The sequence below is a fragment of the Rhinatrema bivittatum genome, chromosome 1 (genome assembly GCF_901001135.1).
Source record: "Rhinatrema bivittatum chromosome 1, aRhiBiv1.1, whole genome shotgun sequence".
Classification (NCBI taxonomy): domain Eukaryota; kingdom Metazoa; phylum Chordata; class Amphibia; order Gymnophiona; family Rhinatrematidae; genus Rhinatrema; species Rhinatrema bivittatum.
The window spans coordinates 615,846,460-615,862,077 of NC_042615.1; the positions used below are offsets into that span (position 1 = coordinate 615,846,460).

At 45.8% G+C, this 15,618-nt stretch overlaps 1 protein-coding gene across 1 annotated transcript in view; it reads right to left on the reverse strand.

Moving 5' to 3' along the window:
* The window catches only part of ARL14EPL (ADP ribosylation factor like GTPase 14 effector protein like), a 50,577-nt gene that overhangs the window by 11,414 nt on the left and 23,545 nt on the right, over positions 1-15,618 (reverse strand). The window contains exon 3 of the mRNA XM_029586137.1: positions 6,440-6,576. Within this exon, the coding sequence (XP_029441997.1) occupies positions 6,440-6,576 (137 nt within the window). The remainder of the gene's footprint in view (positions 1-6,439; positions 6,577-15,618) is intronic.

Sequence of the window (15,618 nt, forward strand, 5' to 3'; positions counted from 1 at the left end):
AAACTAGATAGGCAAACGCTAGCCAACACAGTCTTTTGGAATCTGAAGAAAGGGGTGGGCCTCTGGACTGATCCTTAGTACTACTGGAACGAAAATTAGCAGGTAAGAACCAATTTTCTTTTCCCAGTACGTACAGGATCAGTCCAGAGAAGCGGGATGTACCCAAGCCACCCTACACTGGGCGGGAACCCAAAAGACCCGCACGCAGAACACTCTTCCCGAAGGACGATTCAGCAGTTGCCGTAACGTCCAATTGATAATGCTTAGAGAAAGTGTGAATGGAAGACCACACTGCCTCTACAGATCTCCTGACGCGACAGGAGCTGACACTCTGCCCAGGAAGTAGCCTGGGCCCTAGTGGAATGTGTTCGAAAACCCGCCGGAATCTGCCGACCACGGGCAATGTAAGCCGAGCAAACTGCTTCCTTGAGCCACCGTGCTATGGTCGCCTTAGAAGTTTTATCCCCTTTCTTTGGGCCCCCAAAGAGAATGAACAAGTGATCAGAACATCGGAAGTAATTAGTAATCTCCAGATAACGCAATAGGGTGCGCCGGACATCCAAAAGATGAAGGTCCCTATCCTGGGCAGAGTCCCTGGACCAGTGTGGAAATCCTGGAAGTTCCACCTTTTGGTTTACATGAAAGGTGGAAACCACCTTAGGAACAAATGATGGAACTGTGCGCAAAGTCACGCGATTGTCATGGATCCGCAGAAAAGGGTCCCAACACGACAACACCTGCAATTCGGAAATCCGACGAGCTGAGCAAGCGGCCACCAAAAACACCGTCTTCAAAGTCAGATCCTTCAGAGAAGACTTGCGTAGCGGCTCGAATGGTGCACCACAAAGTACTCGTAGAACTAAATTCAAGCTCTACTCCGGGCATACCGAACGGACGGGCAGATGTAAATGCTTGACCCCCTTAAGAAACGCACATATCTGGGTGCACGGCCAGTGGATAACCACTGCACCGGCTCCGCAACCTGTGCCCGAAGGGAATTGAACGCTAACCCCTTAGCGAGACCCTGCTGCAGGAAGTCTAGGACCCAAGGAATATCGTTCGTCAGGGGATAGCATTCACGCTGACCACACCATGACTCAAAAATCTTCCAGACCCTCACATAGGCCATGGAAGTGGCGGGACATCGCACCTGAAGGAGAGTGGAAATGACATGCTCGGAATAGCCCCTCAAGCGTAAATGTCGCCTCTCAAAAGCCAAGCCGCGAGAGAGAAGTGATCCTCCTGATCCGAAAATATGGGTCCCTGCCGGAGAAGACGCGGCAGTTGAGCCAGCCGCAATGGGCTTTTGAGAGCCAGCCACACGAGATCCGCGAACTACGGACGATGTGGCCACTCCAGTGCCACGAGAACCACCTGACCCGGGTGCAGTTCTATTCGGCGAAGGAGCCGATCTATTAGGGGCCAAGGTGGAAAGGCATACAGAAGGATTCCCGTGGGCCAGTGACACATGAGATCGTCGATGCCCACGGAGCCCTGCTCTCATCGACGGCTGAAGAAGCGGGCCGTCTTTGCATTCGCCCGCGTTGCCATCAGATCCAATTGAGGAACTCCCCACCTGACACAAATGTGTCAGGTGGGGAGTTCCTCAATTGGACCCAGGCGAGCTCCCACTCGCCTGGGTCTAGTTGTTGTCTGCTGAGAAAATCCGCTTGCACATTCTCCACCCCTGCGACATGAGAGGCGGTAATGCCCTCGAGCTGACGCTCCACCCAGGAGAACAGAAGGTGTGCTTCCAGCGCTACTGCGGGGCTTCGTGTCCCACCTTGCCAATTGATGTACACCACTGTCGTCGCATTGTCGAAGAATACTCAAACCATTCTGCCCCGAATCCAGGGTAGAAAGGCCTGAAGGGCCAGGTGCACTGCCCTGGTCTCGAGACGACTGATGGACCACGAACCTTCCGTCGCCGACCAGAGTGGCGACGGAAGGTTCGAGGTCATGCCCTCTTTTTTCTGCACACACCGCTCCCCAACCCGAGAGGCTGGCATCAGTGGAAATTATCAGCCAATTCAGCGTGTCCAAAGCCACCCCACGTTCCAGATTGGCGCGTGAAAGCCACCACATCAGACTGGCCCTGGACTCCAGAAGCAATGGCATTGGCAAGTGGAATTGTTCCAATACCAAACTCAGAGACAAAAGCGCCCGTTGTAACGGCCGCAGATGAGCGAATGCCCACGGTACCAAGTCCATGGTGGAGGCCATGGATCCCAGGACCTGTAGATGATGCCACACCATGGGATTTTGTCTCTGGAGCAAGGACTGGACCTGGACCCATAACTTAGTCACCCAGTCTGATGCTAGGAACACTTTCCCCGTCAAGGTGTTGAACCATGCTCCCAGATAAACCAGATCTTGGGTGGGCTCCAAGTGACTCTTCTGGACATTGATCACCCACCCCAGCGCATGTATCACCAAGCGAACCGACCGCTCGCAGTCTTCCCGAGACTTTGTGCGAATCAACCAGTCGTCCAGGTACAGGTGGACCAAGATCCCCCTCCTTCCGAAGGTAGACCGCTACTACCACCATGACCCTGGTGAACATTTGAGGAGCTGTCGCCAGACCAAATGGGAGAGCTCGAAATTGAAAAAGATGTCCCAGGACCTTGAAACGCAGAAACCTTTGGTGGCTCAGCCGGATAGGAATATGAAGATATGCTTCTGTGAGATCCAAGGACATGAGGAATTCCCCCGTTCAAACGCCGCCATCACCGTCCTCAGTGTTTCCATCCAAAAATTAGGAACTCAGAGGCACCGGTTGACCTTCTGCAGATCGAGGATGGGACGAAACATGCCCTCTTTTTTCGAGACCTCGAAGTAAATACAGTATCTTCCCTGGCCCTGTTGACTTTCCGGGACTGGGACCATCGCTCTGAGGTCTAGCAGGTGTTGCAGAGAAACCTGAATTGCATCGCACTTGCTGTGTGAGGCCACTCGAGACTCCACAAGTACCTCTTGGACTGGCCGCAAGAACTCCAGAGTGTAGCCGTCTCTGATGACCTCTAAGACCCACCGGTCTGAGGTAATTCTTGCCCATTCCACGTAAAGGTTGGATAATAGTGGACTCCATATTTATTTTGTTCTCTTGTATATATAGAGGACTCCTTATTTACATTGTACACTTGTATATAATTATCCTCCTCTATCTCTTTTATTTCTTACAATCCCAGTTCATTAACCCTTGTTAATTGTAACTGCTTCTCTTCTCCACGTTTATTTATGTTTTTGGTTATATTTTTGCACCCCTGTTTTCTGTAAACAGACATGATGAGAACGAGTTCTTGAATGCCGGTATAAAAAAACCTTAAATAAATAAATAAATAAATCTGCCTCAGACAGCTTCAACGCCGGAATGGGTGCTTGTGGCTTCATTGGGATGCTTTGCCGCTGCCCGCAGAGAGATGTCCCGAATCTCTACCTGGACAGCGGCCCCCATGAAAGGACTGCTGTCGCCTGCCACAGGCTTGGAAACAAGGGGAGCGGTATACCTGTTAGTTCTGAAGCACCGGGTGTCCCGAAAACGGTTCCGAGGAGGGAATGTCTTCTTAGAGGATAGCCTATCCTCAGGCAACCTATTGCCCTTGGACTCCGCAAGCAGCTTCACCAGGCGGTCCAAGTCTTCCCCAAAAAGGAGCTTGCCCTGGAAAGGCAGATTGCACAGCTGAGACTTAGACAAATCCGCCACCCAATTCCTCAGCCAGAGGAGTCGACGCGCCGACAGCAGACACACCATACTTCTCGCCGAAGTCTGCACCAAATCATACAGTGCATCCGCCATATAGGCTATCCCTGCCTCCAAACTGGCGGAATGCAATGCTCGTTGGAAGCTGTTCTGGAGCTGGCAGTTGATTCCTAGACCCAACACAGACATGATTTCTGCATGAGACTGGCACAGATCGCACCCGGAGGCTCAGCGTGGAGACTTCAAAGGCCTGCTTTAACTGGATCTCCAGCTTCCGGTCCTGCATATCCTTGAGGGTGGCCGCCCCTGTGACAGGGATAGTGGTCTTCTTAGTGACCGCAGCGTCCACTTTAGGAATTTTTAGTAGGGCCAAAACCTCTGTGGATAGGGGATAGAGCTTCGCCATCGCTCTGCCCACCTTTAGCCCTGCATCAGGAGCTTCCCACTCCCGTGTCACCAGCTTTCGGACTTTCTTTGGCAGAGGGAAGGAAGCAGAAGGACCCCTAATGCCGTCAAGAACGGGATTCACGCCCTCATTGTACGATTCCTCCTGTGCAACTTTGAGGCCCACAACCTCAAGCACCTGAGGAATAAGAGGCCTTAACTCATCCCTTTTAAAAAGCCGCACCACACTGGGGTCGTCATCCTCAGCGGGCGAGACGTCTGGGGCATCCGTATCATTGGTATCCGTTTCCGCCTGCCCCTGGGTCACCCCTGCATCCGCCCCCGAGGGTGAAGAAGGTCCAGATCCCGGAGCCTGGGTCCACGAACCCCAGGCCTCCTCCACACTTGGAGGGGGCTGATCTCTAGGAGGCTGACTAGTGTCAGCCTCCTAGAGATCAGCCCGCTTCTCAGGAGGCTCCGCCTCATCTTCCGCGGCCCTGGACGATTTGCAGCCCGAGCGCTTCCGCTGCAGAAAGGCCTCATGCATTAAAATAACAAATTCCGGGGAAAACCCCTCCTGGTCCCCCTCTCCCTGAGGAGACTGAGTCGGTGCCCCCTCTCTATCTCCCTGTCGGGGATTCTCACCTACTGGAGCCAATATGGGAGGGAGCTCCTCCTCCCGCGAGTCCAGGCCAGATGCGCCCAACTCCACCCCTAGGGATGAATCCTCTAGGCCCGAGACACTCTCCATGCCCAGTGCACACTCTGTGCACAAAAAAATTGGCGTTCAGCATGTGGCCGCATGTGCGGCAAGATGGCGACTTGGGTCGAGGCCCCATGCGGAGAAAACGCGCCGCCACGCGGGAAGATGGAGGAGGGCTCGGCCCAACACTGGGTATGCGCGCAGTCGCGACGCAGGAAAACCTCCGGCTGGCCTAATCAAAAACAATTATGCCCCAGCAAAAAAGGCGCGCTGCCGCTGACAGGAACATTGAAAGCTGTGCGATCCTGGCTCCAACTCTGGTGCGCCGACGAGCAACGAGTGAGAAAAAAAAAAAAAATCAGAAAGGCACTACTCACCCCTACTCTCCGAAGACAGCCCGGATTCCCGGGAGCCGAAGGATAGAATCGCTGACAGCCATCCTGTACGGCCGCAAGGGACCCAATCCCCCTGTACCAACTCCTTACCTCAAAGCGAAAGCAGTAGGCAGCTCAACAAAAAAGGTCTTTTCTTTTTTTTTTTTAATAAAACTTTACTGACTCAAAAGCCTTGAAGGGATTGAAGGAGCAGCTGCAGCAGTCTGGGTGAAGAACAGCCAGGAGCCCCTGGTTACCACCCCACCGAATCTGGATGGACAAGACCCAGCCAGGGATATCTAATCCCCTGGACGTCCGGCTTCCACTGAGGGATGGCCCACGAAGGTGCCTAACACCTCAGGAAGCTACTGCAACAAAAAGAAAACATTTCCAACCATCTAACTAAAAAAAAAAAAAAAAAACAACAACTCAACTAAAGACTGCAGGTGTGTATCTCTGCTATCTGCTGGAGTCAGAGAAATACTGAGGGACTGCAGGTGGCACTCTAGTATATATGGCAGTGCCCAAAGTTTTGGTTCTCTGACTCCATCTGCTGGTAGGGATACACAACCCACTTCTCTGGACTGATCCTGTATGTACTGGGAACTGCCATTACATTATCTGTTTCTACGACTCAACAAATCTATTAGCAAAATTTGGACCAGCTGAAGGAAAAAAAAAAAAGTTACTGGCCCAAAATACTGCTGCCTTAAATTGTGGAAATTTGCCATAAAACAAAGGAAATGAGTTCTTTTAAGTGCTACCAAACTAATTTCATATTATCAAGGGATATTAATTTAGACTCATGGATTTTTAACTCCATCCCTCTGCCCAGATAGTGTCCTACTTGCTTCCCTATAAACCCTGCTGAGAGAGTTATTTGGAATAAACATCCCATTACGGAATGGAATAAGTTACCAAAATAATTTTGGAATCTTCAAACATACTTCATTTCAAAATGCACTTTGCAAAAGACATCAGGAACCTCTGATGCACTCACTAATTTTACTAAAGCTTTTTTTTTTTTTTTTTTCAATTTTATAGGCCTTTACAATAGTTCTATTGATTTGTAGCAGAAAAATCCAGTTCAAAATGAGCTGGCTCAAGTATCCATTGTATGTTATCCTGCTTTTCTTTCCACACTGTATTTGCCATAACAATATCTCCTTCTCCAAGAAGAGCTAAACAATACCAAACAAGAATATGATATATTTGCTCATTTGCCTCCTAAAGAATTGGTTAAATGTTTGTACTGAATGTGCAATTACATTTTCTTACTTCTTTGTGGCAAAGAACTCATTCATCTGCGACATGCGTGCTTTCTTTTTTTGCAGTCTGGTTTCTGGGTTGAAGTCTGCTACCTGGGGACCTGGGTTTTGAAATGCTAAGCATTTTAGCTGCCGCTCTATTTGTTGCTGTAAAAGAAATGTACAATTACTTAAGAGTCGACAAAACCAGATATTTTTAGCCCACTTTCCGAAGGAAAAGAAGGTTTATGAGATCGCCCTGTCAGGGTGTATGATAGTCCCCTTAACTTTATTTGGTAGCCTATCAACATCAAATTTTCATGACATGGGGAGACATGAAGACTGACAGGAGTGGATGGCTTCAGGATCCACAGGTATTTGTGGACTGCAGATGCCCATGTCTCAGAAAGCAAGTTTGCTAGCCTGTAAACAGGATTGTCCGTAGACAGTAGAATGAATTAGCCATATTGTGTAGGTGCTATCAAATGATGGCACAGACATGGACCTAGCTCTAGGAGCTCAGTGAAGACTTTACCAAGCATGTGGGAGTTCCCATGCATGCACGTTTCCTTGCGATTCCCTCAGTCTCTTCAAAAGCCTAAGCTTTAGCTAGGTGGTCCATTATGAATGGCTCATTCATTCATCTGTCTACAGGTAAGCCAACTTGCTTTCTCAGTTGACAAGCAGACATGAATTAGCCATTATGCATATGGAGTCCCAACCTGAGGGTTGTACAGCAGAGACACTTAGACAATCCAGCATCACCAAGGTGGAATGTGGACTACTGGGTGAACAAGCTGTGCAGAATTACTTGTCCAAAATGAATATCTCTTCAGGATATGCTGTCCAGACAATAGTGGAATGTGAAGGTGTGAACTACCAACCAAATAGTTTTGTAAAGGTCTTCAACAGAAGTGACCCAGAGATAAGCCTTGACAGTCTGTAATCTGTTCTAAAAACTTTGACTAGCACACCGAGCATGCCCAGCATACCACTATCCATGCGTCCACACGGTGTCCCCCTTCAGTCTCATAACATAGCATTATGAAAAAATAAAATAACAAAGGAGAAACCCAAATCTGCGGGGTGGCAGGCGGGTTACCTGAGGACTAACATCCTGCTGTCCTAGGAGAACACCTTTTCAGGTAAGCAACTCTAATTTCTCCTAGGACAAGCAGGATGACAGTCCTCACACATGGATGAATACCAAGTTACAGGCTGCTCCCAAACTCTAGTAAATTCAGACATTGAACCTGGTGCTGTGGAAAACAGAGGGAGACAGCCTGACCCGAAAAATGGGCCCTAGGCAGGAAGAGTTGGATTTTTTTTTTTACTTAAAGATGTTCTCTAGGACAGCTTGACCAAAGCTGCTGTCACTATGGCCATCCCTATCCAAACAGTAATGGGCAGTGAACGTGTGGAGAGAACTCTACATTGCAGCCCTGCAGATCTCGGCCACAGGAACCACTCACAAGTGAGGTACCTATGATGCCATGGCCCTGACAGAATGAGCCTTGTTGTGGCCTCCAAGCTGAAGGCCTGCCTGTGCATAGCAGAAGGAAATACAATCCGCCAGCCAGTCGGACGACGTGTGCTTGGTGACTGCAACTCCCAATCTATTCTTATCGAATGAAATGAAGAGTTGTGTGGACTGTCCGTGGCTGCTGAAGATGTCTGTGGTAGCCAAGAGCCTCTGGAGGAGAAGTGATCCCCATGAAGTGGTAGATTCTTATTATACAAGGAAGTCCCTTCACGAACTGGAAAGGAATGAAGCAAACACTGCCCATTCTGAGTTTTTACCAGATATTTTTCCCTCAGAACAGAGGAAATCTTCTCTTTAGTTGCCCTCATCCTCTTCAATGTTCCAGCTTAATGTCCCCCCATAGAATCTTCCTCTTTTGAGAATGGAGGAACACTAAATCATAACCCCGAAGAGGATGAGGCCAACTGAGGAGAAAATTTCTACTCTTCCAAAAGAAATATCTGATAAAAACTCAGAATAGATAGTGTCTGCTTCATTCCTTTTCAATTCGTGAAGGGACTACCCTGTATAAGAAGAATCCATGACCTCATGCTGAGGACTTACTTCTAACGCCAGAAACTCTTAAGAGGCATGGGCTGATGTGGAACCTTTAGCAGCCCCTCTATGTGAGAAAATGTCCTTCATCTTGAACAGGAGAGGTTCTAGTTCCCCTCTCTGGTCAACAGGCCTTAGAGGCATAAAACATTTTTCACTGGCTCCAACAGCTAGGCCCTCACAAGCTGGGGAACTCTGTATTGGAGTCATGGACAGATTTAGGTAGAGGAAATATAGGCAAGTGCCTACAGTGCCAAATTCTAAAGGCACCCAAAAACAGACTGCCTTGCTGGTTTTTCATTTCCAGGGTTGAAATCATCCACCCCCAGTATTCTGCCTATGGGCATCATAATCTTAAATTCAGGCCCAACTGGAGATGGAGGAGAGACATCTTTAGAAACTAGAGCAATTCTTCATCACTAAGGGCAGTCTGTTCACCTAAGGACGAATCCTATGGATGGCAGTTGTCTTTTCAGCAGTCTGCTCCAAGGCACTCTGTGCTAGTTCTGTTGATTATCTGATGGTGCTGCCTGCACCACTAACCTCAGTGGCATGGCTCATGGGCTTATGCAGATATAACTGACAGTGCCTTGACCTGTCATGTTGAGTGGGATGACTGTGCCTCAGAGTGCGAGCTCCACATGAAAGACATAGATGGCATCCTGGTTGCTTCTAGGTCTATGTAAAATAATTGATTTTGCATTATGGGAGTGTTCCATATTATACAATGAAGGATGAAGGGACCTATGCCAACAAGGTTATCTCCCACCTCAGCATGGAGGGGCCTACTCCAGCAGCATCCACATTCTCTTCAGCTCTAAGAGGGATAGCACGAAAGTGGGTCGCTTGCATCATTTGGGCATTCTCAGTGCTTCAACTGGCACCACAGATTTCTGTGCCCCGCTTAACCCCTGACCAGAAGCAGATCTGGAACCAATGCCACGGTGGGGTGGAGTTTTACATTGCTTGCAGATTGAGATAAGAAAAATTCCTGCCTCAGCCTCCTGTATCGAAAGCTCAATGATGCTTTACTCCTAGATGAAGAGTAGCTCTGCTGCCCATCCTTGCACTAAGACTCAGGTTTCTTACCTGCCAATACCTTCCTTAGGACCTCCATCTTCCAAGCACAGTGCAGCTGCACCCTAAGGGACATCTGACTACAGACTAGCAATTAGAGGAGTTATTGTCCAGGCTCAGGCAGTCATAGCAGATGGCATGCATGTCCATGATGAGCATGGGCTTCCTGGCCTTCTCCGTTTTCATTTTTAATATCTTCTTTCTTTTTAAAACTGAAAAGTTCTGTTTGAGGGGCTGCCAAAGCAGCAGCAAAAAAAAAAAATAGAAACAAAGAGGCAGCAACAACGCACAAGGCCCAAAGTTGAAAAAACTAGGACACGATCATGCGGTAGCTTGGAAGAAGAAAGACTGAAGGGCTCACAAGGCCACGTGCACATGTGGAAACTTCCGTGCATGCTCAGTAAAGTCTTTACTGATCTTTGAGAGCAGAGTCTATATTGTCACTGTCAGATATCAGATATGTAATGGCTAATTCAAGCCTGCTTGTCAATGGAGAAAGTAAGTTCTATTTATAGGTGGAGCTTCTTGTTGTGTAATAGCTTTCCCATATCAAAAAATTGTCTTCTGGCTGTTGTATATATTTTTTATTAACCATTTTATTCTTTAAATAGCTCCTGAACCAAACAATGTATTTGATATCTCCCTCCCTCAAAAAGGATAAAACCAAGAAAGATTTAGTAAGTTACTCAAAGTTATACAGTGAGTGTAAATAGCTAGAATGGAGTTTAAAGATCACCAGATTCATAGCATTGTACGCTGATAACCATTAAAATTTAATATTTGAAAACCTGGCTTCAAAGCTCACAATGCAGGGGATCATAATATAAAATAACCATCCATCAAGTTCAAGTTTAACAAGTTCTTGATATATCCTCAAGACCAGCATTCTCACTTGTCTAAACAGCACCCCAGGTGGTCAAGGGATTCACCCTCCTCCGTCATCTCTGCCAAGCTGGGGGCAGGGGGTAGAAGAAAGACCTCCAATGTCATGGCTGCATGGGAGTGGCTGTGCCGGAACTTACTACCACCACTGTAATGACAGCAGCAGCATGGTGTGCAGGAATCTGCCCCTCTCTGGCCTGATGCCCATTTTCCAACGGCCCTGCCTGGATACATCATGGAAATGGACTACTTTAGCCCGAGAAAGAATGGAAGATTGTTTCCACTTTTGTGGCAGCCCCTCAGGATGCACCTCAGGAAAGGGCCGTTTTTAACCATAGGGCAAATGGGGCACTTGCCCAGGGCCCAAAGCTTTAGAAGTGTTCAGCTTGATCCCAAAAAGCAATTAAAGAAAGAATAAAATGGTTAATAAAAAAAAAAAAAAAGAGAAGAGAAGATAAAATAAGATGGCTAATTAACATGCCATATCTTCTTTAGGTCTTAATAAGGATTTGCCGAGTCCATGGTTTGTAAATTGCACAAAAATGTTACATGATAAGAAATGGGAAGGGTCCCATCCTAGTAAGGTTTGCCCAAGATCTCAGAGATTTAAAATGGCCCTGCCTCAGGAGTCAGTCTTCCAGCCCTCAGGACACCAAGGATTCCCACAGCTTTGACCCCACAGGGATGGGTCAAAAATGAAGGGCTAAAAATGGTAAAGAAGTAAAAAAAATAGAATTTATTCTCTCAAATACTTCCGTGAGTGGTAATACCCTGACCCTCTCATAATACAATGTTAACTTTTGGCACGTATTGTAACTATCTCAACTCTGGGAAGAGCAATGGTCCATATTCAGAAGGAGTTTTCTTGTCCTAACCGTGGAATATACACCGAGCAGGTTATCATATCCAAGAACTGACTCTCCAGTCCTAGACACCCTTGTATTCCAGAGTCAGTTCTGTAAGACTTTATACAAAGAACAAGCAGGGAAAGCATGCATATCTTTGGGAATGCTTTCTAACAGATTTGCAGAAAGAGATGCCATTACACGACTGCTCTTTCCACAGAATTCTGGGTTAGATCAACATTTGGCATTTGTGCGACCTGCCTACTCCTTCTCCCAGAATTCTTCTGGGTTTGCTTTTTTTTTTGTTTTATTTTCATTTGTTTGTTGTTGCAGTTAAATTGACCTTTGTATTAAATTTTGGCATTTTACATCAGTAGTGTATTTCTTCTATATGTAGGGTTTGATATTATTGATTTTGAAAAAATCTTGTGACCGTATCTTGAAAAAGAAGTTAGAAAAACAATGATTAAACTTATCAAGTGAACTGTAAAAAGAGAGGCAAGCCTATGGGGCAGAAACTTCTGGGGTCAGAGAGTAGCCAGAGAAGCAAGGGCCACTTGGAGTAGAACTATGGTAGGTGAGAGACACCATTCCAGCTAGGGATATCCCTCAGGGGACTAGGGACTCTGTGGCTTGAGATAGCAGCATAGCAAGACAAAATTGAAGGGCGTTTTAAATGCTGAATAGAGTTTCTGCCAGCTTCCATGTTTGCTCTCCATGTCTGGAGTAACTTTGGTACCTCAGGGAAGTGGAACTGTGCTGTTATCTGTGAAGGAACTGAGAATGAGGTAAAATAAAAACAGTTTGCTGCAAGTGCTTGGCCAGGCTATTCTTTTGAAACAATTTAGCAGGTGCTCAGAGCAAGACAAGTGCTGAATTTATCACAGTCCTTAATGATCAATTTCTGATCAGTTTCTTTGATTGAGTTGGATCAGGAAAGAGCACTGGATGGTAGTGTACTTGTATTTCAAAAAGGCCTTCGACATGGTTCCACTAAGCCAACATATAAATAAACTAAGCGCACTTAGTACAGGCCCTAAAGCAACTGACTGGGTTAAAAACTGTTGAATGGGATGCAGCAAAGGGTAGTGGTAAATGTTCACTCTGAGGAGAGAGGAATGCCACAGGAATTGGTCCTTGAACTGGTTCTTTTCAACATTTTCATTAGTAATATTGTGGAAGGATTATCAGGAAAGGTTTATCTTTCTGCAGAAGATACTGAAATCCAAAAGGAGTGATCTAGGAAAGCTTGAGAAATGGTCTAGAGTCCAGCAGCTATGATTTAATGCTAAAATAAATGTAGAGCCATACATTTGGGCTACAAATACCCATGGAAGTAGTATATTGTAGAGATAAATTCTTTTAAGCATGAAACAAGAGTGAGTTCTGGGGATGATTGTGCCCGATGATCTTAAGGTGGCCAAACAGGTGGATAAGGCAATGGCAAACACCAGAAAGATGCTGGGTGCATACGGGAGAGAAACAGCAGGGAAAAAAAAGAGGCAATATAGCCCCCCGAATAAGTCTTTGGTGAGACCTAAATTGGAATACCATGTACAGTTCTGGAAACTGCACCTTCAAAAGGATATAAATCGGATGGAGTAGGGCCAGAGGCTGGCTACTGAAATCATCAATAGTCTTCATTGTAAAGCACATTAAAGACCTAAATATGTATACTGTAGAGGAAATACAGGATAGAGAAGATATGATAGAGACATTTAAATATCTCCAAGGTATCAATGCACAGGAGGTGGGCCTCTTAGCAGAAAGGAGACTCTGGAACAAGAGGTCATGGGATAAGGGTGAAAGGGGATTGATAGCAGTAAACTTAGAAAATATTTCTTTACAGAATAACAGATGCGTGGAACAGCCTTCCAGGAAGGTGATGGAGATAGGGACAGTATCTGAATTCAAGAAAACATAATAAGCCCATGGGATCTCTGAGGGAGTGGTAGGGATTGAAGAGATGAATAGTGTGGATGGGCAGACTAGATAGGCCATATACGTTTATCTGCAGTCACATTTATGTTTCTCACATTACTTGTCTGCTGCCAATCTTCTTTCCTAGTGGCCGTGTCTGTAGTTGGTGCACTGAAGTGGGAGGAATGGAAGTAGAGTATTCCTGAGGATGCACACCCTCCCCTAATTTCTGGCCTGGTTTATTTATATTCTTGACATAAACGTTGGCACTGGATGGGGGAAGAGAAAAAGACCATGCCAGGCATTCTGGAACCTTTTCTCCTACTCTGCATTGAGTGCTTCCCCTTTCCATTCTCCATACTGCATATGTGCTCGATTCCCATTTATTTTCTTAATCTAGAGGGAGACGTGCATATTAAAATTTTAATCTGGACTTTAGCTAAGCCACCTCCCTCCCAAAATAATGGCCACTGACAACTCACAGCAGTATGGTATGGTAGGGCTCTAGCTGAGCCATAGCGGGATGGCAACACAACTACTGCTGCTGCTCCTGCCACTGCTATAAAAGGCTTAACCACTCCCCCATTTTCTGCTCTACATCAGTGTTTAAATCCCAGTGTGTGTGTGTGTGTTGGGGGGGGGAGGGTGGGGGGTGTAGTTGTAATTGCCTCGCTGTCATTAGGAGTATGTACCTGCAGTCAAAAAGTGTGCTGATTTTATGACAGCTTGCCCACAAGTTTAAAAAATACTTAGTACTAGCTGGCTCATTTTCTCCCAAACAGAAGATTCATGCACCACCTATGAATTCATTATTCTTTTTTTTTTTCCTATTAAGAAACTAGCTAGTTCACTAGTAATCTTGGGGAGGTCAACTGTGATATCAACCATTTTTAAAAAGGTGCCATGCCATTTAATAGTCATAACTATAAGCAAATTTCTCTGCCAAAGCAACTAGATATGAAATATTCACACATCACTGCTTGGTTTTGGTTTTTTTTTTTTTAACTTTTCATGTATTGTGCAATAATTGCTTGAAGTTTTGATATGGACCAGCACTTACATTCATAGATGTGGTCAGAGTTTACAAAATATGTTAGTAATAATATATCTCCAAACTACAAAAACGTGCAACAAAAAAAGGGATATCTTAAGGATATTTTTTTTTTTTAACTCCAAACTGAATTAGCACTTTTTTTTTTTTTTTTTTTAACTACTGCTTCAGTGGAAAAATACTTTAAAAATCAATTTTATTTAATGAGATGCTTTTCAGTTGATTGTCATTCTTTTCCCCTTTACAATAATGGAATATGGGTTCCCATTAGCCAGGCAAGAAGGAGATGGCATCCTGAATCTCTGCTGATGCAATGCGAAGAAACAAAAATATTCAGGGCCAAGAAATGCATCCAGCTTCTTCAAAGGCTGCATGAAAAGGCTTTAAAAACATTTTGGGATATATGTTTATATAATATTGTCATTTTAGCAGTTCCTTCTGAAGAAAAAAAATCTGCAGAGTGTAATAATCTAAGACAGCATATTATTACACTACATAAAATGTTATGATTTATGGACCAGCCTGAGGGCTCAAACATAGCGCTATGCGTTGCTGTGTGAGACCCAAGTGCAGTTCCAACTTGACTTGGCTAGCTGAGGCAGGGCTCTCTGAAGGCAGCATCCACAGCACCCCAGGGGAGAGAGAATAAAGTAGAAGGTATCTTGATTGCTGTTCTGCAGCAAACCCTACAGGCCAGTAAAGAGCACACTTGTACCAGGATCTGAAGGAAGCTGCAGTTCATGCTCTTAAAGGAGACCTGTCACTATGATGGCTAAGCCAGGAGGAAGGGGGTAGGGTCATAACCAAAAGTGAAAAACCCACTGCTTGCATACAAATGAAAGCTAATCGCACCCTAGAAGCGCCCCCCCCTCCCCTCCCCCCCCCCCCCCCCCCAATTATTAGATGCCTAATACCATGCAACAGGAAACTGTTGGGAAGTAAATAGAATAATAAATATAATTACAATTTAGCATTTGAAGTCAAGGACAGATTTTTCGGCACAAAAAGATTCAAAGATTCTGCAACACAAAACTGAAAATTATATGACCCCATCATACTTTTTTTCACTCTATTTCTCTTTTTGTTTAGTTTGCTTTTTTTGTTTGGTGACTGATGTCTAATTATGGGGCCGATACTATACTGTGTGCTGGCTGCAGGGCAAGGTTAACCCGCAACTGGACAAGCATCCATATCCCCCAATGCAAAAACGGGGGTTAGCATGTCCAAAACACATGTCCTATCGTGCACATAGGTAATAGTGCTAATCACATGCAAATGCATGTTGATGAGGCTATTATAGATTCCCCCTCCATGCAAAAAAAAAATAAAATATGCGCCTTCGGTGCACAATTTTATTC